Source organism: Lonchura striata, chromosome 6 (genome assembly GCF_050655825.1).
Source record: "Lonchura striata isolate lonStrDom1 chromosome 6, ASM5065582v1, whole genome shotgun sequence".
NCBI lineage: Eukaryota > Metazoa > Chordata > Aves > Passeriformes > Estrildidae > Lonchura > Lonchura striata.
In genome coordinates, this window is record NC_140708.1 from 26,079,309 (window position 1) to 26,105,689 (window position 26,381).

Genomic DNA, 26,381 nt, shown 5'->3' on the forward strand with positions numbered 1-26,381 from the left:
CTACAAAATTTATGTTTCTTTAGTATTTATCTTCTTCTTCTTTAGTTGATCAGATATTGAAAATAAGCACCTGTTACTTGCCAGTCTACCAGTCTATACATATGCCTGACTTGGTGCAAACAATTCATGTTTCTGATTATCTGTGGCAGTGTTCTCATGTGTAAAGTTCAGAATGCTTGTGTAAACACTGAAGGTTTTAACACACATGGGAATTACTTCTTAATTCTATCACGCCAACAAGAATTTTCTCTGGTTAAGAAATAGATAGTTTTTGCTGTGACTGTTACAACACAAAAAACTCCTGAAACCAAACCAAAAATCCCCCAGACAACAATAAACTAAAAAAAAAATTTGGAAAATTTCCATCTGTGTTTTTTGAGATATAGAAATACCAGTTGTCCAGCTTGTCTCTAGTCCAGATTCTGAGACTGCAGGGACACAGTAATCTCTGATGACTTTTCAGAGCAGCTAGTGAAAATCTTTTTCTTCTGAGTATTAAGTGACATCTTTCACAAAGAGAGAGTTGAAGTGCCCTTCCAAAGATGGTCTTGAGGATCAATGTGGCAGCTGTGAAGAAATGGTATTTTAGACTGCTCTGGAAGGTATGGTACTAAATTGGATTCCTGGTCCAAAATTCCTCGTTGTCTTTCCATTTTTATTTCAGAGTCAGGCAAATTGTTTGTTATTTAGCTGACAAGGACAGACCTGAGGTAAATAGCTTAATTGGAGAACTGTTTTCACACAGAAGTGAAATAAGAGATTGAGAAGGATTTGCAAAGACTATTATAGTCTTACTCTGAATGAAGTGTGAATCTCTGAAACCAAGAAAATATGGTCTGTTAAGCAAAATGTCACAGGAACCCATTACCAGATAGTCTAAATAACAAAAGACAAATCTAGTATAGTGTTTAGGATTTTAAAGTCAGAAGTCATTTTTCTCATCCAACAGTGAAGGTTTGTGAGTAGAAGGGAAATGTCAGTCCATCTTTCTTCAGCTAAAATAATTTGATCAGAATTGTCACTGATGTGGTTTCGCCATTATGTACTATTCCAGCATCTCAAAATATTCTGCACACATGCAACTATCAAATGTCTAATCATGCAGGTGCTGCCATTGTATATTAAGACAATATGATTATCCTTTGCTATGCATTCATATCTTTAAGTTTTATTCATAATGATAGTTATATTTGATGGCTTGGAATCTAATAACAGCAAGAAAGATAATTCCAACAACCTTAAAGGTAGTTAATTGGCTGCTAAGAAACATTTACCAGCTTTATACAAGCTTAGTCAGCCAGGAATTGAACACAGTTAATTAATAGTGCGCTGTCTTTTATTATCTTCGGGCTTGAATAAATTATTAGAACAAAAAGTAAACTGCAATTTCTATTCTTTAAGGTGCTGGTTTTCTTATAGCTCCAGCACAGTGAAGATTTAGGTTTAAATTTGAAGAGAAGAAAAAGATGTAAGTGGATCTGAATAGGCAATGCAAAACTTGAATATTTTCCTGTTCAAAGCTTCAGAAAGCTGAACTCCCCAGCTCTGTTTGTGATTACTTTGCTCCTGGGATACATCTATGCTTCTGGTGCACCAGAGCTTCAGCAATTCCAGGTATAAGCAAGTAATTTCCCAGGTCCTGCTTATGCCCACGTAGAATGGAGAAACTAGACAGGTTATATCTGTCATCACATAAGAGGTCTAGAAAATAGACAAGTTCTATACATGTCATGGGGTTGTATGTTATTTTTACTAAAATGTCATTGAAGCTCTTTTGATTTTAAAATAAGTACTCACACTTTATAGAAAGTCTTTGTGATGGGGTGTGCCAGAATCAAATCCCTGCATCTCCCATCATGAATTAGTGTGCTAAAAACACAAGCTCAAGTGGATTTATGCCACCTTGAGATATTAAATGGAAGATTTTTAGATATTTGTAGAGGCAGTGCAATGTAGCATATTGCCTGGGATGCCTTTCTAGTGAGGAAAATTCTTAAAACCCTGCTCCCTGTACCAAGCTCTGGCTATGTATTTTGTGTTTAGCAACCAGTGGATGACAAATAACTTGGCCCTTTATGTAATTTTATGAGTACCCATGATTGTATGTTTCTATGCATACACACACAAATACATGCGTATATGTGAAAAACCCTACTCTGCTGAAATTATTGGCCACCTTCACTAGAATGATGATCTGAATCCATGTATTCCTTACTGCACCTTTTTGCATGATTTACAAGCTGTGAGTCACATGTATTATACTTCTTTTTAATTTATTATATTGTTTTTTATTTTAAGTAAAATAATACATTTTTCTAGGCTGAAATGCACTGTTTGGTAAAGAGTGCTAGCAGCAATTAGACTAAAGGTACCAGTAACAGCTTAAGAATTTCAGTCAGAAATTTATCCATTGTGAATTAGTCAAAAAGGATCTGAAATGTAACTCTGATAATAACTAATATTGTGTTATAACTAATATGAGAATTAAGCTCTCTAATTTCACAAAAAAAAAAAAAAAAAAAAAAAAAAAAAAAAAAAAAAAAAGCCCCAGAGAGTATTTCAATAAATGGTCTCTGTCTTGGGAAATAGAGGGCCAATGAAGCACCTTGGATTTCCTGTGATTTTGTGGCTTGATTGATGCAGGATTTTGTAGATGGTTGTTGACTTAAAATATGTAGATGTTGAGGAAGCATTGGGAATCAGCTCCCAATTCCATTGGCTTCCAATTTCTTCCTTTGATTTCTTGAAAAAGTAATTTAAAGCAAATATTCTTATGCCACTCTGCATCTCTAAGATAGGAATAGTAAATTCCTTCCTTTTGAAAAAATATTTTGAGACATGTTAGTAAAAAATGCTATGTAAGAGCTTTGCATTATTATTGTAATTTTAGAGATAATGAATGGCATCCTACAAAATAACTCAGTGTTACATGGAATACTAAATATTTTCTAACTTCTTGAGTTTGAATTGCTGTTCAGTTTCTAAGCCTAGACTGATGCTTTGTTTGAAACCTCTTTAAAATAATTTCTACCTGTTTAAGCAATTTCGACTTTGCTGCAGACACAGCACAATAGTTGCATTATAGTGAGTATGACTGCTTGTCAAATGCAAAGCCCAGACTTTAATCTCCTTACAATTTTGTGCTAATGCTGTTCAACTATCCATCAGTTAGATGACTTCCTGTCACACAAATGGCACTTGACAAGTCTGCCTATCAGTTCTTTTCCTACAATTTTCCAAGTTTAAGAAACCAGGTTCAGTTTTAGGCATTATTTTAAGAGAATAAATTATTTAATGAAAAAAAAAAAAAAAGATGTCTTTGGGTTTCACTGTTTTATTTTCATTGCTTGAATAGCAGTTCACAAGTTCTCTGAATTCTTGACACAGTGTTGACTGAAACCCTCCCGAGCCATAACATCACATACCCTTGTGAACACCAGCAAGAGCAGACTTTCCCCATAAACACATGAGAAACATCTGGAGATGTGCTGCACATAACAGTCACTACTCCAGATTTTGGGTGCTTTCTCCACCAATTCCCTAAAGGAGAATAATTCTCATTGCAGAAATCTCTCCTCTCCTCTTCTCATTTCTCCTTAGGCTGGAGAGATTGCACTCAGTAAACGTGTGTTCATCTCCTGTTGTACTAACGAGTCCAAAATTAAAACTTGTATTGATTCTGCAATGCTCAGATGAATTGTATTGTGAGATAAATTCTCGTGTGTTCTCAAACATTTTATAATTCTGAAGGGAAACATTCAATAACATGCTTTTACTTTTTTTCCAATGATAGCTAAGTCTTAATCAGATTTCAGTTCAACACCTTTGGAAAGTAGATGAAAGGCAAGCTGAATGCTTAGATTTAAACAGAGAAAAACAAGAGGTTATGACATAATTTTTCATTAAGAACATTTGCAATTAAATTTTGTGCACACTGATTTAATTATGAAATCCTTAGTGCATGTAATGAACAAGCTTTAGTCACATTAAGGATGAGCTGTCCTCAGAAAAAAAATCAATCTCCATCCCTGTAAAAAGCATTGTCATATTTAAAAGAAATGCAAAATAGTCAAAGGATTTATATCTGCTGTTAAACAATAAAAATGTCCATAATTACAGTTTTGTACATTAAAATGTGCATCAAAAGCAAAGAAGAATATTTAAATCTGTGGTAGTTTGACTGGCAAGTTTATCTCCTGTTACTGCACTGGATTCATAATATTTAACACTGTATTTTTATTATGCTTTTTTTTTTTTAATCCAAAGATAACTAAAATCTTCCTTTCTGGGACTTAAGGGAAGAAAGAAAGATTTAACATCTTCAAATGGATCTGTAGTATCTAGTTGAAAAACAGAGGAATAGATCAAAAACTTGTCATTATTATTTTATAAAGAACACTAATAAACCCAATAATAGTAATCAGAGATTCCATTTTGGTTATGTTTTAAGCAACATTGCTATTATTTTATTCTGCATTTTTTTTTATAATGCAGCAAAAATACTGTCTTTGAAAACAGAGCAAAATACAACAGGAACTTAACTCTTTAAATGTCCTTGTTATTTATTCTTTCTAGGGGTAAGAATATTGGACATGACATAGATTTTTTGATCACCAATCCAGGACCAAGAGAAGATGATGAACTTCTGCATAAAGTTATTAACTTATGGAAAAAGCAGGTATGAACTAAAAAGCACTTGGCCAAAAGAGACAAGTTCTAAATCCACTGAATTAAGCCTATATACTGCTTAAAGAATGTCATACTCCTTTTTAGAGCTGACTGCAATATTTTGGAGCAGGATATTGCTCTATTTGATTACTAACCATGATCTAAGTGCATCCTCTAGCTCTGAAGACTAAAGTTGAAGGTTATATCAGAAGTGCACACACATTCTGTAATATCTTACCCTAAGAATATGCAACTAGTCAGGGGTGAGAAATCAAGCTAGTGTCAGAGCTTTGAGTACCAGAGGAAATTGTTCTTCTACTTTAAAAAAACTGTCTATTTGTTTAATTTCTCCTTGAGGTGGGAGTAAGTTTTTCCCAAGGGAAGCTGCTCCAGGGAGATCCAGCTTTAAGCATAGAAATACAGAAAAATTGTCACAGTTTTCCATGTTGTCTGTGATCTTCAAGGTCTCTTCCAACCCAATATGCTAGATAATTGTGTCATTTCTTAGAGGAATTGCTCATCTAAGGGATGGATTTTTGTTTGTTGGTTTTTTTCCCCTTTTTTAAAATTTTCTATTCAGCTCTTCAGTTTCCAGCAGCTTTAAATTTGGAAGTGTCTCAGTTATAACAGGTAGTTAAAATATTCTTGGGTCAGAAAAATATAATATGTTGGGAAAAATAAACTTTTGTTTTTCTTCTACTTTCTAGCCAGGTGAGATGTTTTCCAACATTTACTACCAACACTGTTCAAAGAAATTGAGTACATTTCAAAAGTAAAAGCCAGCAGCCTGAGGTGAATCATCAAGTGCCTCACTGCTAAGTCAAGTCAGCTTTCAATGCAGACAGGCTGCAGAGAATTGATTCTTGAGCCATGTACTTCAATTAATGTATAATGGGTTAACACATGAAAGATTCAAAACATCCAACTGCACAAAAGCTTACGTGACTGTATGAAGTTATCTGTTTCAAGCTGGTCAAAATCTTTCAGCTGGCTTTGATGGAGGGGCCTCAAACTTGTTATTTTCCTGGTAAAATGCAACATTAGCTGGATTCCTTCACATTCCTCTGTGGAAGCTGCATATGTTGGAGTAGATTGATAGCAGGTACTATTTAGACTACTCAATAGCAATGAAGCCATGGCAATTAATGAGTGCTGAGGAAATACTCTATTTTTATCAATAATTTTATTATTAATGTATATGTCCTTTTGCAGTTGTTATATTCCCTTTACTGTGAGAAAAGTTGCCTTTCTTCTTAGAATGGATCTTTTATCTTACACACACTTGAATCTCTAGGAAATCAGGTACAGGTCCTCCCAAAATCATGTTTGTTATAATAGAGCAGAAGGGAAAAGTGACAACAGACCAAGGCTAGAGCCTGTTCTGAGTGCAGCCTTTCATTCCTTCTTTTCAACTTACATTACTGAGAAAAGCAGCTGTGATCCGAGAAGTCTAACAAGTGCTAAAGTTTTTCAGTTCACTTTGAGCTGCTTTCATTAAAAGGAATTGAAAGAAAATAAATTGAAATTTAATTGTTCTTACCGATTTTCTTGTTAAGGGAGCTTTTTGGCAGAAGGGAGTGCAGGCAGAGTATGGAAGTCAAGGGTGGCCGAGAGTTTGATGAAAAGATTAGGATTCCTCTAGAAGTTCTAGTATGTAGAACATGTCAGAAGCAAAACAGCCATAGAAACCAAACCCAAAGAATCTGGGTATAATTTAAAGGTATGGACAGCTATTTCCTGTGTTCTGTTTGTCCTCCAGGTTTTTCATGGTTTATGCCACTAGTTACAATACCTCTCTTCTGTGGCATTTTAGTGGCCCTACTGAAAAACAAGCTGCCAGCAAAATTAAAATGCAAAAAAGAAAGAGAAGCTCTGTAAACCTCTTACCTTTTTATTGTCTTTGATTTATAAGGGAGAGGGGAGGACTGAAAAAACTCCAATTAAAGCACTTTTTTACTTTTTGCAGTAGTCTGCAGTAGTCACAGCTTGCCACTTTTGTGCTGCTCCTTCTAAGCGCAAATTAATTGATGTACATCACGCAGGTCATGATGTTGGCTTCCTTTTGGCAGCTCTGAGTGAAAGATTCCACAATGTTTAACTTCTAAATTATGGACCACAGCTTTAAATAGTTTAAAAGGTCTTTTTCTTATCTCAAAAGTTTAACATTACAAGATCCTTCCAGTGAAAGCTGCTGAAAATGAAGTGGCTAAATCAGCACCATCATGCTCTTTGATGCAGCATCACCAGGGATAAACGGGCTGAGGAACAGAGAACACAAAGTCTTCAAAGTAGAGTGGCAAAATGGAAAAGCTGTGATGCAGTACACAGGTTATGGTCTTAATGGTTCAAAAAAAAAAACTCATAAAGAAAACAAGAAATTACTTCTGTGTGTTAGAGCTTGAAAGTCTGTGGGCAAACAGGCTGAGCCATCTGTGTCGATGTAGCTTCATTCACATACTGTGAAAAAATGCTTTCATTTTTTGCTGAAAACCTGTATAGCTATATTTAGCACTGTTCCTGTTATATGCATACTTTCGACAATGGAAGAGATACTGTTACTACAGGCACTCCTGCACTCTTCAGTTTTTCCTTTTATATTCATGTATATATAATGTTGCATTTTTCTTTTGGCTTTAGGAAAATAAGTGATGGAGATGCCTGCCTGTGCTTACCTATTTTAATACATTACTGGTCTGGTTTAAACTCTAGTGTTCACCATTGATGAGGTGATCAGGAAGGGGAAGGCTTGGTGTTCCATTAAAGAGGATGGTGAGAAGCAAGTAATATTTCTTCTTTTGCTGGAAACTGATTTTTGGAAACAGGGTTCACAGCAAAGCTGCACATTCATTATTAAGTGACAGCTGGATTTTGCCAGCAACAAAACCTGTTTCTAAAACAAGACACTGAAATTATTAAGAAGCCAGAGGAAAGCACCTTTTGTTTCAGATGAAAGAGTGCATAAGGATGCAGAGCTCCTTTGGGAACATTGTCTCAGCTTTCTTTGCAATTCATTATGGATTTTTTTGGTTACATCTGACTAAGACGATGAAATTCTTACCTGAAATAGACTATTGCAAGGTGGTTAGAGCCCTGAACATGAGAGATCTTGGCCTAAATTTCTTTAGTGAGAATACAGGGCTGACTCTGATTATCCTGCTTGTGAGGTTATTGTATAAAGTAAGCAGAAGTGCTCCATTTCCTGCTGTGTTCTAAGTGAAGATCTGGCATTTCTTAAGACGTGTGATCTTTCTGGGGTGCATTGTATAGCTGTGTGTGGGTGAGTAGGCACATGTAACTCCCTGTCTGTCTGTCTGTCTCTTTATCTTGCTCAGCAGTGCAAACGCTCATGGCATTAGAGAGGCAAACACCTTCATTCATGGATTCCAGTGCTGATCTGTCCATTGCTGTCAAAGCCAGGCTGCTCCAGACATGCTCAGAAACAGATCATTCCAACACACAGGGAACTTCAAGATGAAAAAGGGACCAAGGCAGCTGCATGATTATGCAGCAGCTGCCAAATTTTGCATTGCTGATCAAACCTTTGATGCCATTTTCTAGTGACTTCTTTAAAGGCCTGACTTTTAAAAAGTGTTCCTTTAGCTCTTCCACTTTATATAATTCCATCTGTCTCATCCATGATGAAATTTTTCCAAATTAACATGCTATATCCTATTTTGGATTAGATATAGGAATTTCACTGAAAAAAAAAAAAGAATTCCAGTTTCACTTTATTAAACTATCTCAGAAGGAGATCTATAGCAGCAACATATGCATTTCAGAAGAACATAATGGATTACATTTTCAGATTATATAAAATGATCCTATTTAGCTTTAGCAGAATTAATCCAGCTAGCAAAAACGATGAATAATGACAGCATGTAACACTAAATATAGAATAGGATTCCATTTAATTAAAAATGACTGAGAATGCTGGATACCATATTTGATTGATTTTTCAGTGATTGATTTAATATTTTTTTGAAAAGTCATACTTTTCCTCAGTTTGAACTTGGATTTACTCCAATATCAATGCTATTGATGTGCCAGCACTCAGCATATTTAAGCAAAAGTGTGCAGTCATTCTAAAAATGGAAAATTGTTGAGGGTCTTAACATAACTGTCCTAAAAATATATATTTAGTTTTGATGGTGTTGTAAATTTGAGAAATTAAAATTACCACACTTTATAACATGATTGTGTAAACGAGACCTACAGCACTTTATGGTGTACAGATCAATCTGAAATGTGCAAAGAGCTGCAGATTCCCTGACTCAGAGTAATGAGAAGGATGCAGCTCTGTAGCTAGCAGTGGCCAGAACTTCACACAATCTTCATAGCTGACTGCCTCTTCAGGCAATGCTTTTTCCAAGTGTACCTAAGTGCCATTTCACCTTTACTTTGAGGGGTGATGGTGATGTCCACTGTCTAATTATACTAGGTGAATTGGAAACACTATCCTAATGCATATGACCTAGGCTTTGGCTCCTATTTAATGGTGAAACTCTGGCTTCTGGTATATACTCTGTAGTGCCCCAAATCTCCAAGAGCAAAAAGAAAAATGAAGAAAAAGATAAGCAAGTGCTGCTAAGTAGCTAACAGATTTTTATAGAAAATGGGAAGAATATTGGTGCTTAATCAAAGCATGAATTCATCAATTAATGGTCAATGATTAATGATATTAAAATTATTTTTATTAGCATTACAAGCAAAAAAATTAACTTGAAAGGAGGATAGTTTCATCAAAATAAGCAGAAAAATAGAGAGTTATGCATTAACACTTAACAGCTGTTTTGAGTCTATATTTGGAAAGAGCAAGCATCAGTGCCTTGTGACACTGGGGTAAAATTAAGAAAAAAATTGCTGTTTTAAAGATAGCTGTTACAGAGCACCTGCTAAATTTAAGCATTTTCAGATCAGCAGACTTGGCAACTAGTCATCCAAGACAAGAAACTACATAAGGATTTTTCTCATATCAGTTTATAATAAATCTTCATAATCAGGAAAAATTCCAAACAAGTGAAAGAATGCCAATTCAAATAAAATGGTTATCATTAAAAAAGCTGGCTCATTGACTCATGAAAAGCCTGTAACTGATTTCCAGTAAAATAATGAGATTGTTAATTTGGAGCTATCATCAACAAAAAGCTGGAGGCTAAAAATGTAATAATACATATCAGTGTCTATTCATGGAAATTGTATCTTGTTAAGCGATTTTGATATGCTTTTTTTGGGGGGGGGGCAGAATTTTATCTCTTAGTGATAAAAGTAACTTTATTACTGTAAAGTATTCTCTAAGTCATTTAAGATATTGTCATGTAAAGTTACCACATCTACATTAAATAAAAGAAATAATAAAAATCTCATTTTTAATACTGAAAATTAGTTAATTGTTACCTGGGACATTAAGAGACTTATCTGGAGACCCTACATCCTGATTTTGGCCCAGATCAGAGGGAAGGGGCGTGGCCAGACCCTAATATTCAATACCACTTTCTGTCATTGCCAGGGATGAGGGAAAGGGACTTTCTCTCTTCCTAGAAGAAGGATTTTCCTTTCAATGGGAGAAAGTGTGGTGTTTGAAATGGTCTGGTATTTTACATGTAAATTATTTTTGTCTATTTTTGTCTTATACCTTTTGTTATTAATAGTGCTGCCAGTTACTGTTTGTTGTCTTACCTCATTGCTGTTTCCAGGAAATTGTTCTTATCTCAGCCCGTGATCTTTGTCGTTTGGGTTTTCAGTTGGGGTGGGGGAGGGGGAAGCAAGAGGAATGGTTTTAGCTGGGCTACTAAATAGGAGAATAGCTTTCCTAAACACACCATTGTCAAACAACTGGCAGCCATCAAATAAAACCACTTCTAGACACGCTCAGTTCAACATTGCAATTTAAAAAAGGCCCTAGTCCAGAGGAAGGAGGATGTGTAAACATTTGTGTGCTTTCAAAGCAGAAAAAGTGACCCAAGGACCTAAAGAAATGGGCATTCCCTCTGAGGAAAAGACATGGGCAGGGATCTTCCATCTCTCTGGAAACTCCAGACCTTGTCACAAGGAAATCTCATGCATCAGATACAGTCCAAATGGCATCTTCCACTTTGGAATCCATCAGCAAGACTGTGCACTGGACTAATCATCTTTTTCTAGATGTCTGCCACAAGGGAACACATCAATCCTTACTGAGAAATTTCTGTTGACATTAACTAGAAAAAGGGTTAGGACAAAAGGAGAGAGGGGAAGAATTGCAAATTCTATCTCTTTAGTACAGGGCAGGACCTCACTACTGTCAGATATCTACCAGTGCAGATTTCCCTCAAATATTTTCCAAAGTCTGATGCTGTTTCATGTCTCTTGTTATCCCAAATTTACCCTGGCACAGTTCCTTGTTTACTGAAATTACATTTCACGTGAATTTTTAGGACAACTATCTAGAAACTCTGGAATGACAGTAAAACCAGTTCAGCAATTCAATGTGAACCATATCTTCTCTTTAGGGCTTACTCCTTTATTGTGATATCATCGAATCAACATTTGTAAAGGAGCAGCTGCCAAGCAGAAAAGTTGATGCCATGGATCATTTTCAGAAGTGTTTTGCAATTTTAAAATTATATCAGCCAAGAGTAGACAACAGCACTTGCAACACATCAAAAAAATTGGAAATGGCAGAAGTCAAAGACTGGAAGGCAATCCGTGTGGATCTGGTCATAACCCCCTTTGAGCAATATTCATATGCTCTGTTAGGTTGGACAGGCTCCAGGGTAAGTAACCACTACAGTACAAGTTCTCTTAGCACTGCAAACACATTTTTGTTGTTGCAGGACTATTCAGAGTTCATGGATTAAAAAAAAATATTCCTGATATTCACTCATCACGTTTCATGCTGTCATCCACCCCTGATCATGGGTTGGAGCTGATGAATTCATCACTAACATTTATGGATGAGTTAAGTTCTATTTTCCTTGTGTCTTAGTGTTTAGGTTTATGAACTGAAGAGTTAGGGTTTTGGTCAGTTGTGTTGTCTTTTTACATCATGATACTGTTAACAAAAAATTTAAATGGTTACCGAGTTGAGATATGATTTGGAAAGTGTCACATAATTTTACAGGAAATTAAACATTTGAGAAAGAGATATTCTGAATTGGAAATTAATTTGTTTTATAGGAAATTGAAAACAATTTGACATCTTTCTTTTTGGATTAGATCAAATGTTTTGTTTCAGTTCCATTTTAATTAACTCCTTGAAATTGTAAAAAACTGGAAAAAATTAAAATTAGACATTAGTTTTTAATCAGAATAAAATATATTTTGGTTTATATTTTAATAAGAAAACTTGAAATTATAACTACTTTCACAATAGACACTAGTTAGTTGGCATAATATGAAATAGTACACTATTTTCAAAACAAAAAATTCTACCCAATGCAAACTCAAAATGTAAATTATTAATCTCCCTCTAGAAAGAATTATTTCTTAATCTGTTTTACATGCTTGCCTTCTGATGTTCATTTTTTAGGGAGTGTTTACATGGTACAATGGAGAGCTTCTGAGCCTGCTCTGAATTATTTTTTTGATGTACTGGAAGCAGTACTGGTGCCTTGCCACTCTGTTCTCAGGTTAATTGGAAGCAGGATGGTTTAGACCAGGCAAAATGTTGAAATTGATGTGTTCTCCTGCTGAGCTTGAGTTATTTCAGTCACTTTTTTGAGATAACAAAAATGTATTTTTTTGGACTTTGGATTAAGTTCTGCAGACTTTGGGGTCCTTTCTTATCCTGGAAGTGTTTGGCAACTTAAAAGCCCTTCTCTCAACTCTGTAGATAGGAGTCTACACTAAAAACACACAGTGTGAGGCCCTTTGGATGAGTAGGCAATGCCTTCATTTTTCTCTGCCTCACTGAGCTCCTACTCCCTGTTGGGCTAATTCACCTGCAGACTGTGGGAGCCCACCACAGGTTTGCTTTCTTATGTAGTGCCCAGCTTCTGTCACAGTAACGACAGCAATGATGGACGGATGCAAATATTTGGATTCCTTATCCAAAGGTTTCCCTTCAGATGACTGATTTTATCAGACTATATTCCTTTAATAGAGGTAATTTTTAGTCCTTAGTTTATTATTTGGTTTGGTGTTAGAAGGTGCAAAGGATAACAGTTTTGGTCTGTGCATGTGTTTGATGTTTGCTCTGTCTTTGACAGCAATTTGGACGTGATTTGCGGAGGTATGCTGCACATGAAAGGAAGATGATCCTGGATAACCATGCACTGTATGACAGGAGAAAGGTACTGTTTATTCTCAGAAATAAAGCCAATGTGTTTTTATTTCCCAGTGTGCATTTCCAGTTAACTTTTTATATTCAAGTATATAGAATATTTTAGCTTGATTATCCATTTGGTGGTAAAACACCTTCACATGATTTAGTTTCAGTGGAACGGCCTGATTAAATCTGAGCAAGTAAGTCTGAAAATCCTTTTTATATTTTGGCACTTGTGAAGTAATTCCTGAAATGTAACAGGAAACATGAATTAGACGTTTGTGTTTGATAGGAACTGCCAGCCTTCACAGAACTGAGAAAAAGCCATCTGTGAGTATTTGAAAAATGTACTTTACTGTCCCTCTGTCTCAGAAGGAGAGATCATTTCTGCATCCCCAGCACACTTTCAACTCATATTGGTCTGACATTGCAAAGGAAGAGGGGATATTGAGTGGTACAGGCTCAGTTAGAAGGCTTGAGGAAGTTTTTGCAAGGTATGACACTGAGCAGAGATTAGGGATCATCCTGCTTTTAAAGCCCTTCATTCAGAAGTCGGTGTGGAATTCTGTTTAGTCAGTCTTGGCAGCCTGGGGAGTAATTGGTATGACTTCTGGTATAAAGACTCTTGGCTGCAGTTATACTGATTTCTGCATTTATCTGGCTTAATGTCTGTATTTGTATTAGGCTATTTAAATAATAAGCAAAAATCAATACTGAAGATGCTTATTGATGTCAATATAGAGAAAGCCAAAGTACTATGTTATGATTTTACATTAATCTTTCCTATGTATTTCTTATAGAATGGAGACTGCTTTCAGCACCCCTGCTTACATGTAGTATTGTCTCATTGCTTCTTTCTAAGATGCTGGAGTGATCTAAGCAATCACTCCATTTCAGCTGTCTCCATATGTGCTCATCAGGTCCAGATGCTGCTATAGCATCCTCAGTTCACATGGAAACCTGGGGAAATTATCAGGCTAATTATCCTGATTATTTAGTCAGATATCCTGTCACAGGCATTTGTCAATACTAGATGCTTCAGAAGAAAACATAAAATCAATAATAGATAAATATGCTGTCATGTGTCTAAAAAGGATATTTCTTCACAAACTCAGGGATGATGTCTGTGTATTACTGCCTGTGTTTTATACTTTGAAAGTATTCAAAATATAAACTCTTTTTCTCACCATAATATGGTTGGTATTATTATCTGCACATTAATATGCACTCTGTTCAATAGCTTTTTGAGTGTAACAAAAAAATGGCACTAGGGAAAACCAAACAATTTGAGGAATGCCAGTGTTATTTTTTGTATGCAGCAAAATTTGCCTGCTTGGTGCATGAGTATGTATCATTATATCTGCTGCTTTTACTCATAGCCCTGAGGCCTTCAGAGATGCAAAATAGACAATATTCTTTCATGCACAACATCAATCAGTATTATTTTTTCTTGATTATGTTTAGGCTTTGTAACTGATATACCATTAAAATCTCTCTGGGGAAAAAAAAAGTGAGTTTCCATGTGTTTTTAACTGGATTAGCTAGGATGATTCACAGATAAATGATGAGTTTATCTTCACAGTATCCTCTGGGAAGAAAGATGTTCTTGTCATCCTAAATTTTCAAGTAAAGAGCTGAGTCAGAGAAAGATTTAAAGTCTTAAACATCCATTGATTTCAAGGGCCCTGCATTTGCAGTGTCCAGCCTTAAGTTCCTCCTGTTGACTGCCTTGGAAATTTGAAAAATACAACGAAATGTGTATACCCATGTTGTGGTTCCCCAGATCATCAGCTGTAACTGTAATTTAGTCTCCAGACCTTCTACATGTCTGAGTCTCAACTTACTTTTTTTCCTCAATTCCTCATATGTACTGCCCAAAATTAAAGAAATGGACTTAAAGAAAAGGCTGAGAAGCAAAAACTCATAAAATTTTCCTTTATTCCTTATCATAAGTTCTTGACAAAGGCAAAGAAGAAAAAACAGGAAACCAAAAACCAACCTGAAGGAAACTCAAAACACCCAGACCAAAATTCAGGGAAAATTTCAACTGTCTTGACCACAAGGTCCTAAATTTTCATATATCAATTGAGGCACATGGTTGGGTCAGCTGTTCCTTTCAGGGACCTTGCTTTCCATCTATCTGTCATCGTCCCCCTTGCCCCCTAATACCTACGTCTGTCATTTCTCACTTAATTGCAAATACAGCTAGTTTGCTTCCAAATTATGGTGTGGGGGGTTTTTTTTGGGTTTTTTTTTTGTTTTTTTTTTTTTTTTTTTCTGTAAAGCACAGATGCACTGCAGATTTCAAACACAAGAAGTTGTGTTAATATGTTGACACAGCAGAATACTGTTCTTGTTTCTGCTGCAGTCTCAGAAATAGCTAAATTACATTAGCTGACTTCTTCCACAAAGAAAGAAACTTCTAAGGCAGATATGCAATATGAAAAATTTCAGACCAGAATTTATAGTCTGCCTAACACAGGCTCTTTTTCCAAGTAGTGTTATTCTAACAAGAAACAGGGAGTTGACTCTGGCAAGTATATGTATATTTATAATCTATTGCGTTAAATTCGAATATATTTTAAAATTAATTTTAACTTTACAATTTGGTATTAGGTTATTCCCACAAATGACAGTTTGAACAAAAACCTTCTGTAATGCCACCCAGTAAGATCAGAAATTGCAGAACACAACAATGGTGCCTGTCTGTGAAATTTGACGGCCCATAGTTGAAGAGGAGACATTTGCAGCAAATTGTGTGGCTGCCAAGGTTGATTCATTTTTAGGGTCATCAGAATAGTAAGCTTAAGATAATTATTAAAAATAATCCATAATTTTACACAAGGGAACATATACCCAAATTGTAAAATGTTTAGTGTTGGTTTGTTGGTTATTTTTTACATTGAACTATGAAGAGCAGAGAATCCACTTTATTGTGATTCTTGTGCTTTTCTTTTAAAATTGTTTGACTCATAAGGAACAATAAAAACAGGGGTATTTTATCAGTACTATCTCATACAATTGGATTGAAACATGAACATTTGTATTTCATAAGTGTATTTCTCTTTTTGAGAGGAAATCTTCCTTTCTTAAAGCTAAAAAAATAATCAGAAAGCAGATATCCCTCGTGCAAGCTGCTCAAGTTCCCTTAACACAACCTTAATTAAGGTTAATTAGGCACCATATGTGAAAACTGAAACACATATTTTCCACATTTCTCTCCTGGTCTGCTGAAGAGAGGGCGTCTTATGTCACTGGCTCTGTCCAGGCAGACACCTGCTCCATGCACAACTCTAACAGTCACTGGGGTATTGACTGGGGTAAAATCTGGGAGCTGGACCAAATTCTTTTTGCCTCTTTCTTTTATTAGTCTGTATGTGTACAGAAAAATATATAGGAAGATCAGGAAGTCAAACTATTCCTTGATCCTGCAGAAGACCAAGTGCTTTCCTTAAAAAACACTTGCCTTTTGTAATTTAAAATTTTTCAAGTCATTATAAGAAGTTAATAAACCACACTATAGCAAATATTATTTGCTCTTATTTAATTTATATTTGGTGGAACGTAACTGTACTTGTAAGGGAATGTTATTCATTACAAAAGAAAACAATTTCCTGATTTGCTCTACATTTCAATATATAATTCCATATACTTTATTCTTCTATATTAATATTTATCAGCCTTTTGGCACAGTTGCTGGCACTGTGGTCCACTGCTTGAAACGTGATGCATGTCACAGAATCCCAGATTCCAGCGTTCAAAAGGTTGCAGCAGGAGAGAGTCCTGCTTGCTTTAATGTATTTCCAAAGGGATTCTGCCAGGAATCCGGAGCATTAACACAGCAGTTAGGAATCAATTACACAGCTTTGCAGATGGGAACAAAAGGAAGAGAAATTTTCTCCAGGGACTTGTTACAGAGTTACACTGTGAAATTATTCCTCAGCCTTATTTTTTTTTCTTTTTAGTGTGAATCTTTTTCATATATTTGTTGGTTTTGGAAGACAGTGTGCAATTATCAAACTGATGATTTTTTCAGTTCTGTGATAAGAAGTGCATTCTGTAGATCTTCCTTTCGTAGGAAAATTGTGACCAAAAAAATTGAAAATTTGTTACCAATGATCTGTCAGCCACTTTTATATAAAAAGATGAGTGTATGTCCAGATCTGTGTCTGTAGAACTGTGTACTAAAGGTATGGAAATTAGCATTTGTATATACCAACCTGAAGTATGTAGTTCCTCTGATTTACATCAGCTAGAGGTCAAACCTTACTGATCCCCAATCTTACAGAGTGGAGTTCACTGATCAGTCAGAAGGAAGAAAGAGAAGTTGTACATTCCCCATGTCTTATGGTACTATTGCTGCAACAAATGGCATGACATTTTTATGAACGGGCAAATAAAATTCTCATTGTAAAATTAGAATTTTCCCTATTCATCAATGAACAATATGCTCTCTAAGAAAAATAGAAATGATTTTGCAAAAAAAAAACCAAAAAAAAACCCCAAAACAACAAAAAACCCAAAAAAACCCCCATTTTTCTGTGTGAAGCATAAATCAGATCAGCTGAACAGTAGAGTCTTCCTTGGAAAAATTAAGGTCCTTAATCTGTAAGCCAGGACATCAACTGTTGTTTTGGCACTCCTCTGTGTTGGGCTAGGAGGCAATCCCTTAATCCCCAGTTAAAATTTTTGGGTACAATGTGCATTGTATCTGGACTAGTGGTGTGCATACTAGGGCATTGTTGGCAAGTCTTTACAACATCCTGACAGCTTTTTACCTGGGTGAAATAGAGAGAGATCTAATGGATCTAACTAAAGCAGGTACAGCTCCAAAGCCTACTTTATTTTTGAATATCTGTCTTTTAGATTAGTAATTCTCATATGTTTATAGGAAGATGCAAGAAATATGTGATTTACTTTCTCTTAGTGCTTTATTATCTTGAAAGTGATTTTTAAAGCATCTGGCAAACTACAGGATTTCTGTTCTTAAAGGAGCCATCCTTGTGGTATTAATGAATGCCCCTTTTCCGTATCAGCAACCTGGAATAAGATTCAGGAACTACAAAGGTTGTTGGTGGCTTTACCAACTCTGGTGCTCTTAGCTGGGGTAGAATAAATATCTTTTCATGCAGAATAGCCCTGTGGAGAGTGTCTGAAGCTGGACTCTGTTAGTGGATGTTTGCTCTGGCTGGTACAATGACAAGATTGCAGGCAGCCAAAGCACCACGTAGCAGGTCAGACGTGGGACATCAGAGAGCGCAGTCAAACAACTTCCAGGCTGACTTTCAGCTTGCAGCTTGTTTCACTCTGTAGCCAAATTTTCTCTGTAGTTTTAAGCAGGTAATTTAGCTTTCCTTGTTCTCACCTCCCATCACTAAAACCTAGTTGCCATGATGGAAACATGCAGTAAAGTAAGTAGTTAACCACTAAAGAAAAAGATACTTAAATTTAATGAAGAATTTTGATCACCCAGTGTTTTGTCTTTCTTTATAACTAGAAGAGAGAACAAAGGCATAATGGAGAATTTTGCTTATTCAAAGTTTGCTTGGTCTCTTAGTCAGAGGGTAAGTCAAATATTGGCACTTTCTGCTAAAGGAATTTCTTTCTGAATCTCGGCTTTGGAAACAATCCATGGATCAGACTGTTCCAAACCTCCAAAGCTCAGACAGCTCTTGGGGCTGCAAGCTCTGAGGCATTTGCTTGTCTGGCTGCTCCAGGCCCATGGAGCCAGTGAGCTCTGGGCACCCTGGCTCTGAAGTACTTAAAATTACTTATTTGAACTCAGGCTCCCAGTAGCTTGTCAGGCAGGATATCTAGAAGATATACAAGCTGGCAGGAGCTCAAATGGGCTTAGGTCTATTTTAAAGTGCCTGGTAAACTAGATTCTATTGGATTGTGACTTTTTTTCAGGGCAATATTTTGATAATTACATAATTTTTATGGAACACCTGGGATAACTGAGTAGGAAAATTCCAACTAAGTAAAATTAATTAGTGTTTTGCTGATTAGAACTGTTCAAAAGGCAATGTGATATTATTTTTGTATGACTATACATGTGTTAGGTAGAAATACTCTTCCTTAGAACTCTCTTTTCTATGGAAATCCTGGGAAGTTGCATTCTAGTGATTCTCAGCCAGCCAATTCCATATATCATCTTTTTCACTACAGCTTGCTGTGAGGATATCTCAAACTTAACTACAGAAGAGGCTTCTGAAAGATCTATTGTTCTGTGCAAAACCCAGTCCTACCACTTACATTGTGGATGAATATGGCCTTTTAAAAGATTTATCAACCTTTATCAAACCTTTATCAACCTTTTTCACTATTGCTTCCTAACTAAACTTCATTATCTGAATTAATTTTAAATCATCACAATTTCCAAATACTTCAGAATCCATAGGAAAATAAATATATTTTTGTTTGTTTTCACATTTTAACAACTATTTGGAAACTATTCCTTGGAGTTAAAGACAGGTTTAAAACTCCCTTGCTGTATGTCACACAGGTTCATCTGCAGTGGGATTCCCTATTGCTCTTTCCTTTAATTCAGAATATATTTATTTTTCTTAGTGCTGTTTGCTGTTCAGCAGCTACTCAGAACCAGCTCTGCATGAAACAAGAACTAACTTCAACTGTTCCTTGCTAGAAATTCTGAGTGATATATTTCCTGAAATTGCTATCCTTTGGGCATGGAAGGGAGCATGGAGAGTTGAGCTGAATGAGCAGTGGGCTGGAGGTGGGCTGGATGACTTAAACTGCTGCAGGTACTTTTCTCTATTCCTGTTTCATGTCAGCAGATTTCTAAGGATGGCACATGGAACAGTTTCGTGATTGGATTGTGACCATGTAGACAGAGTCTCTCTCCTGCATTTTATACACAACCCACAATGGAAATTCTCAAACTAGGTGTGAGATTGGAGGATTGAATTTGTCTTGTAAATTCTGATTTATAACTTGTATAAACCCACATATTTTCACAATATTCAGAAAATCCTTTCAAGTCCAATTATTACTTTATGCAGTTCATGGCAGCAAAAATAAGTGATGTAAATAATTAGCATTGCTTATTATTGTGAAAGAATAGATGGAGTTCTTGGGGTATAATAGATTAATTGAATTATTTGCATATGAATGTTCTTGCACTGACATTGTAGGTTGATTTTTTTTTTTTTGTAAGAGAAGGATCATGAGCTCAGTGTTATTTTGAAGAGTCATTGAAGCAGAAAGCAGTTATTAATTTTATGTCCTATGTAAATTTAAGATGGGAAATAGGTCCCTTAATGTTTTCTATTAGAGAAATATTGGAAAAAAATATGCCACTATTCAGATGGCTGATTGATGATTGATGACAATTTTGCATTTAAAAACCTTGTATGAATTTGAATGGCATGAAATGTTATTTAGTTGTTGAATAACAAGAGAGGTGGTTTATATAACTGTTCTGAATAACAAACTCACAAGATGCTCTGGAAACTTCATAGTGGGACCCAGCTTTTCAAGCCATTAAGTGCTGTGCAGTTACACTGAATATAGTAAGATTCTGTGATCCCAGATTTTTTGAGAGAAAGTTTACTTTTTCTTGGGCAACCATAACAAATATGAAAGGGGAAATTTATCCTGGGATTTCTTTCACATTGTGACACTCACATGCACTCAATTGTCACCACCAGTATTGCAGTGTCTTTTACCATTTGCCTGCAGAGTGAATTCCTATCTACAAAAAGCCTGACTGACTCTTCAGGCAGGGCTTCTCCTGCCTGCCTTAGTGTGTACCTGTAAAGCCAAATGAAGGTGTGATTACAGCCCCAGTAAATGGTATTTTATGGCAGCAGTGCTCTGGTGAGCTGGCTTCAGGGTGTCTAAGTTCTGCTACTGCCCATGTTTTGCCCAAGTAGCTGCTTCACAGACAACCTCTGTGTTTGCAGCAGGCAGCCCATCCAGCCATGTCTGGCAACATCCTTGAGCTTCTAGCCTCCATCATAATATTCAGATTTTTCTCTGGCTCAGTCTTCATCTGTGTTGTGTCTTTTATTTTGAAACATGGCTTACCTGACAGTGACCATGCTGGTGCAAAAAGTCATGTTCATGTGTTCCTGTGGTGGCTTGGCTCAGAGGACAGAAACTGCTCTGAGGAAGCCAGACTGATTGCAGGTGGTTGGGCAGTGACCTGCACTGCCAGAACTTTGTAAAATTGTCTCCTAAGAAAAAAAACAACTTTGTTTTTCAAGCAGGTATTTTTTCCTTTCACTGCCCCACACATTACTTCTCAAAAACCTTTATCACCAGGAAGAGCTGTGGTGATTTTATTACATAACGTTGTGTAATTTTCACAGTGTTTAATTGTGTATTCAGTTGTTCAGTCTCTAAGACAGTTTTTGGGTTTCATCTGAGAAAATCTACTCCACACTACCTTTCATTGAAAAAGATGTTTGCAGAAGTTTACTTGCACAGTTAAAGAGACATTTTTTATGATTCTGTAAAAACTGGAAGTTATAGTCTTATTTTGGCAGATGCTGCTCTAAAATTATAAAGTTATAATGATGATATAATCAGCCTTGAGAACATCTTGATGAATTAAACATGCTGCAGCTGCAGAGTTTGCTTTAGACATCTGCAATAATGCCTGGATTAAAGCTACAGTAAACATAAAGATCCAAAATTTATAATATTGATTTCCACTGTGTTCTCTACAACTACCTTGAAAGGAAATTGTAGGCTTGTGGGGTTTGGACTCTTCTCCAGGCTACAGTGACAGGACAAGAGGACACAAACTCAAGCTGCATCAGAGGAGGTTTAGATTGGACATCAGCAAGAATTTCTTCACAGAAAGGGGGATTGGGCATTGGAACGAGCTGCACAGGGAAGTGATGGAGTCACCATCCCTGGAGGTGTTTAAGGAAAGACTGAATGTGGCACTCAGTGCCATGGTCTGGTTGACAAGGTAGTGTTGGGTCATAGATTAAGACTTGAGGGTCATAAGACTTGAAGGTCTCAGAGATCTTTTCCAGCCTAATCAATTCTGTGATTCTAAAATTACTGCAATTAAACACTGAGTGATTGTAGAGATGCACATATTTTCATTTATATTTCAATTCTTCTCACTCTCACTCAGGAAAGTGGAAGTTGCATATGTGATTTGGGTGTTTTTTTTTTTTTTCTTTTTGCACCTGGTTTATTTTTTAAAATAAAGAATTAAAATAATATACTTTTCTTACCTCTTAGTAAGCTAAAAAATTATTTTCTTATGTGCTTAAGTGTGCTTCTCCTTAGTGTTCTCTTAGCATTTTAAATGTTTCTCATACAGCATATGATTAGTCATTTTTACAAAGTTTGCATGTAATTCGTATATATATTTATCTAAACCTAATTTCTTTGCAAGACCAAGCTGTACATCTAACACAAAGATAAAAGTACCTAATTGTCATTTCCTATGCTTGGTGTGATTTTTGAGCAGTTCAGTGAAACCTGTATTGCCAATAAAAAGACATCTCTCAAAATGCATAAATAGGTGCAGATCCTGAATATTTTGACTATATCTTTTTACTCATTTTAATTTCTAGGGCAATGCAGAACCAATAATTTTCAACTGTTTTAATTCAATTAGCCAATCAGTATGCTGGGGTTATTGACTGGGGGGTAGGTTACTGAGTCTCATATTTTCTGTTAAAAGAAAAAGTAATTAATTTCAGAAGAAGCTAGGTAGAGAGGAAGCTGGAAAAGGAAGCAGCTGAGGACCAGAGAGGAAAATGGCATAGGAAGTGGGAGTCAGAAGGGGATGAGGGGATGGTGGATGTACAAATTTGATAAGTACATGCAGACTGGCTGGAAAAAGCAATGGAGAATGGAAAGGGTAGATTTAATTAACAGCTCCGTTGTGGAAAGGAATTTAGGTTGATTGAAGAGACCACTGAAAAGGACCACAAAAATAGAATGACAGGGAAGAGATATGAGTAGAAGTTTGATGGACTGAAAAATAAATTAAATTCATCGGGCTAATGCTCTAAGCTGGCAACAAGAAGTAGGTGAATGCTCTGCTGTCCCAAATAACTGAGTAAACCATGCATACCTCACTTAACTCTGGATATGGTGTGAGAGAAGCCTTGAGCTACATTAGAAATCTGAGAGCAGACATCAACAACTTAGCATAGGGGAATAGCAAACACAGGGAGCTAGAACAGATACAGATTATAAAAACTCAGTTTCCTAAGACTGATTGACCCCACATTGGTCTTCAGCTCAAGATGGTGTCAGTGTTGTCAGCAAATATTTGTTAGCTCTGTAGCACAGTACATTTCCTGCCTAGTGAACAAAGCCTAAATACCTTACAGGATTTGAAGTAAGCAGCATTTCTTTGAAGAAATGAAGTCTATATGCATAAACACAGGAAAATTGAATTAAGGTCAAAATTCAATGCACCACATTCTGGGATGTCTTAAATTGCATGTCTTTGATTTTGCAATCTCAATAAGGTTCTTCTGTAGTGGTTTGTTTATAGTAATCCCATATGAATTACTTACAACTGAGTTTCATAAAATCCAGGATTCTGCTTTTTTCTCATTTCATTCACTCTTACAAAGCTTTATAAGGTAAAATACAAAAAAACCCCAACAGTATTTGACAAAGCTGCTCTAACTAGCACAGACTTAAAGTGAAATGTGACTCTAGCTAAAGTGAAAAAGGAAATAATCCCTGAGAATATTTTTAAGGACTTTGTGGTAGTATGAGATTGTTAGAGAATTGCAGGGACAATAGGTTTTTGATCTGTTTTTGTTTACAACATTGTGCTACTTAACATGTTAAAATTTTTGCCTGTGCTGTCAGACAGGAAGTTCCAAGTTTCCTTTCACTTTGTGTGCCCCAAACTAAAACATTTTAGTCTGGAGGCCAAAGTATTGTAGAATGTTTTTAATTTTTAAAATTGTAATGGGAGATTGGAATGCATAACAATGTAGTGTTTTGCAACGAAGAACCACAGATCTGTCATTTTTAACAGACACTAATTCCCTTTTATGTACAATATAGTCTTGTTTACAAACTAAATTTTAGCAAGTTCTGTTAAGTCAACAGATAACGATTTTAATATTTTATTTTTCAAGCTGTCAGTATTTCAACACTGGTCTTTTTCTTTCTCCTTCATCAAAACTACTTGGAGTAAGTAGATGACATGTAGAAAACATGAAGATATTTTGTTACACTATGTTATGATATAGCTGGGTAAGTGCCTAGAATATTCTAATACTAGCCTTATTATTCTATTTTACTTGATTAATTTACTTGTTACTGTTCAGAATTTAATATCAATAAACTAATGAGAGCTAGACATGAGTTTAAGAGAAGCATTCTAGTCTGGTATTCCTGATTAAAAGCACAGGACAAATCCAGTGGTAATAAGAAATGAGAATTTATGATTAGGCTTCTATTACATTCAAAAATTATTCATGCCCAGAATTATTAGAATAAATTCCACTGCATTATTTTGCATCAGTACCATTACACATGATTTTGCCTGAGGGTATCAAGTCAATGGGTAGTGCTTGCAATACTGCTTTTTCAATCATGCTTTGTTATACTGTCATTTCAAAAAGTAATTCTTTTTCCCTCTGATTTATTTAGCATCTTGTTTGTAGCTGGCTTAGGAACAGATTAGATTTTATTTTAAGGCAGGCATGCTGATGTGAATATTACTGCAGAAAATACCAGTTAAACCTTAAAATTACATATGGAGATAATATATTGTCAGAGAAACTTCAGGTTATTGCTACTGAAAACTGTTATGATACTGTCAAATGAAAAATGCACTGTGTCTGCAAATGTTGTGGGATATTATTATTGAATTTGTTGACATACTTCACATTTCTAGTACAATTAGTACTTCATTATTTATGTTCTATAATTATAAATTTGTTTGTGCTGTTGATAGTCTCATTCATAAACATAACTTAAATATTTAGTGAAATGTCTAATTACAAGTAAAGCAAAAATCACCACTAGCCAGTCTTTAAAACCAAATGAAAAACATTGGGAAAAGCACAGAAGGAAAAACACTTGAAAGTTGCTGGTCATGTTGTTTAGGAAACTCCTAGAAGACAGATTGTCAGATGTTATAACTATCCACAAAATATAAACAATGCCTGTTGACCATAATGGAGCTAAATTCTGATGCGTAATTACTGCCCAGCTCCTTGGGGCTTGATTCTGTAATGTTTTTTTCATCAAGTAATGTTTATGTTGAGAATGTTGTCTGACAGAGTACTGGTGGAATGAGCTGCTGTCCCTCTCAGGCTAGATAGCAATATGAATACCAGACCATGAAGAGGTTTCACTTTTCCATGGTACTTTCTGGGAGTGTACATACTATGCAAAACAATAATTGAGTACAATTATTTGAAAGCTCTTACATATTGACAGGCTTGTACACTTTTTAAAATGGAAATTGCTTTACTTAGCCTTTTTTTCTTCCTCTGTTTCCTCCCCACTCTCTCCATAAAATAATTTTGCTTGCTATGAAGGTTACTGAGCACAGTGATTCCTTTGAGCACTTTGTCTACCTGATGATCAGCTGGAGATTTCAGAGAAGTAGCCACTATTTTACAGATCAGTGTTATGCTGTATTCCCATACTTTCATTGTTGATTGAAGGCACTCAACCTCCTCTCAGTCAGTACACTGCAGGAATTTATGGATCTTCCATAAAGCTTTCTCTACAGTTGCTTTACAAAATTCTCAGTCTGTAAATGGTGTAAAATTGCAAAGCTATTTGTTATGCTGAAGCTCAGGGCAGATTTATATTTTCCACCAAAGATGTACAACATTCATTTTGTAAAGTTAGAAATAGCGCAGAGAAGGAAGAGAAAAATGTTGGCTTCCTGCTCAGTGCTTGCAGAGCCTGCTTTCACCTGGGTCAAGGCAGGTCAGCAGAGAGGAGTGGAGTGGGTTGTGATGCTGAAGGTAAGGTTGCCTGGCACAGCATGGCAACCATTTCCTGAATGACAGCTGGAAATCCTGGTGTGTGGGCTGCACCTTGTTAAGGATAGATCAAGGAGATGCACCTTCATCTGTTAAAAAAATTGAATCATAGTCCCTGTGGCTTAACATTGATATCACTTAATTCTGATACTGATGTCAATAATTTTTAAGTGCTGATGATGGCTTTGGGCTCCTCTTAGTAATTTTAGTAAAAAAATTCTTCCACTGTTACTGTATATATTTCTTTTTGACATATAGCATAAAAACCACAGCCCCTTCTCCCACTTAAGGTGATGCTCAGTGACTGAAGTTCCACATGGTATGGGTAGAAAATAGCATGGAGCTAGGTATTTAGGGAAGATTTTAAAGAAATGTACTTGGGAGAGGATAGCTTTCACTCACATTATTTGTATTATTATAAGCCATAAAATAAGTCAATATAAACAAATAAATTATTCTTGTCTTTAGGTTAGTAAACTCAAATATAGACAAAAGCACATGATAAT

At 35.9% G+C, this 26,381-nt stretch overlaps 1 protein-coding gene across 18 annotated transcripts in view; it reads left to right on the top strand.

The window, feature by feature from the left end:
• DNTT (DNA nucleotidylexotransferase) overlaps nucleotides 1-26,381 on the top strand; it is a 184,145-nt gene that overhangs the window by 121,760 nt on the left and 36,004 nt on the right. For all 18 annotated transcript variants that reach the window (XM_085582576.1, XM_085582577.1, XM_085582593.1 and 15 more), the window contains 3 exons: nucleotides 4,576-4,678; nucleotides 11,157-11,420; nucleotides 12,855-12,938. In XM_085582576.1, the coding sequence (XP_085438702.1) occupies nucleotides 4,576-4,678; nucleotides 11,157-11,420; nucleotides 12,855-12,938 (451 nt within the window). The remainder of the gene's footprint in view (nucleotides 1-4,575; nucleotides 4,679-11,156; nucleotides 11,421-12,854; nucleotides 12,939-26,381) is intronic.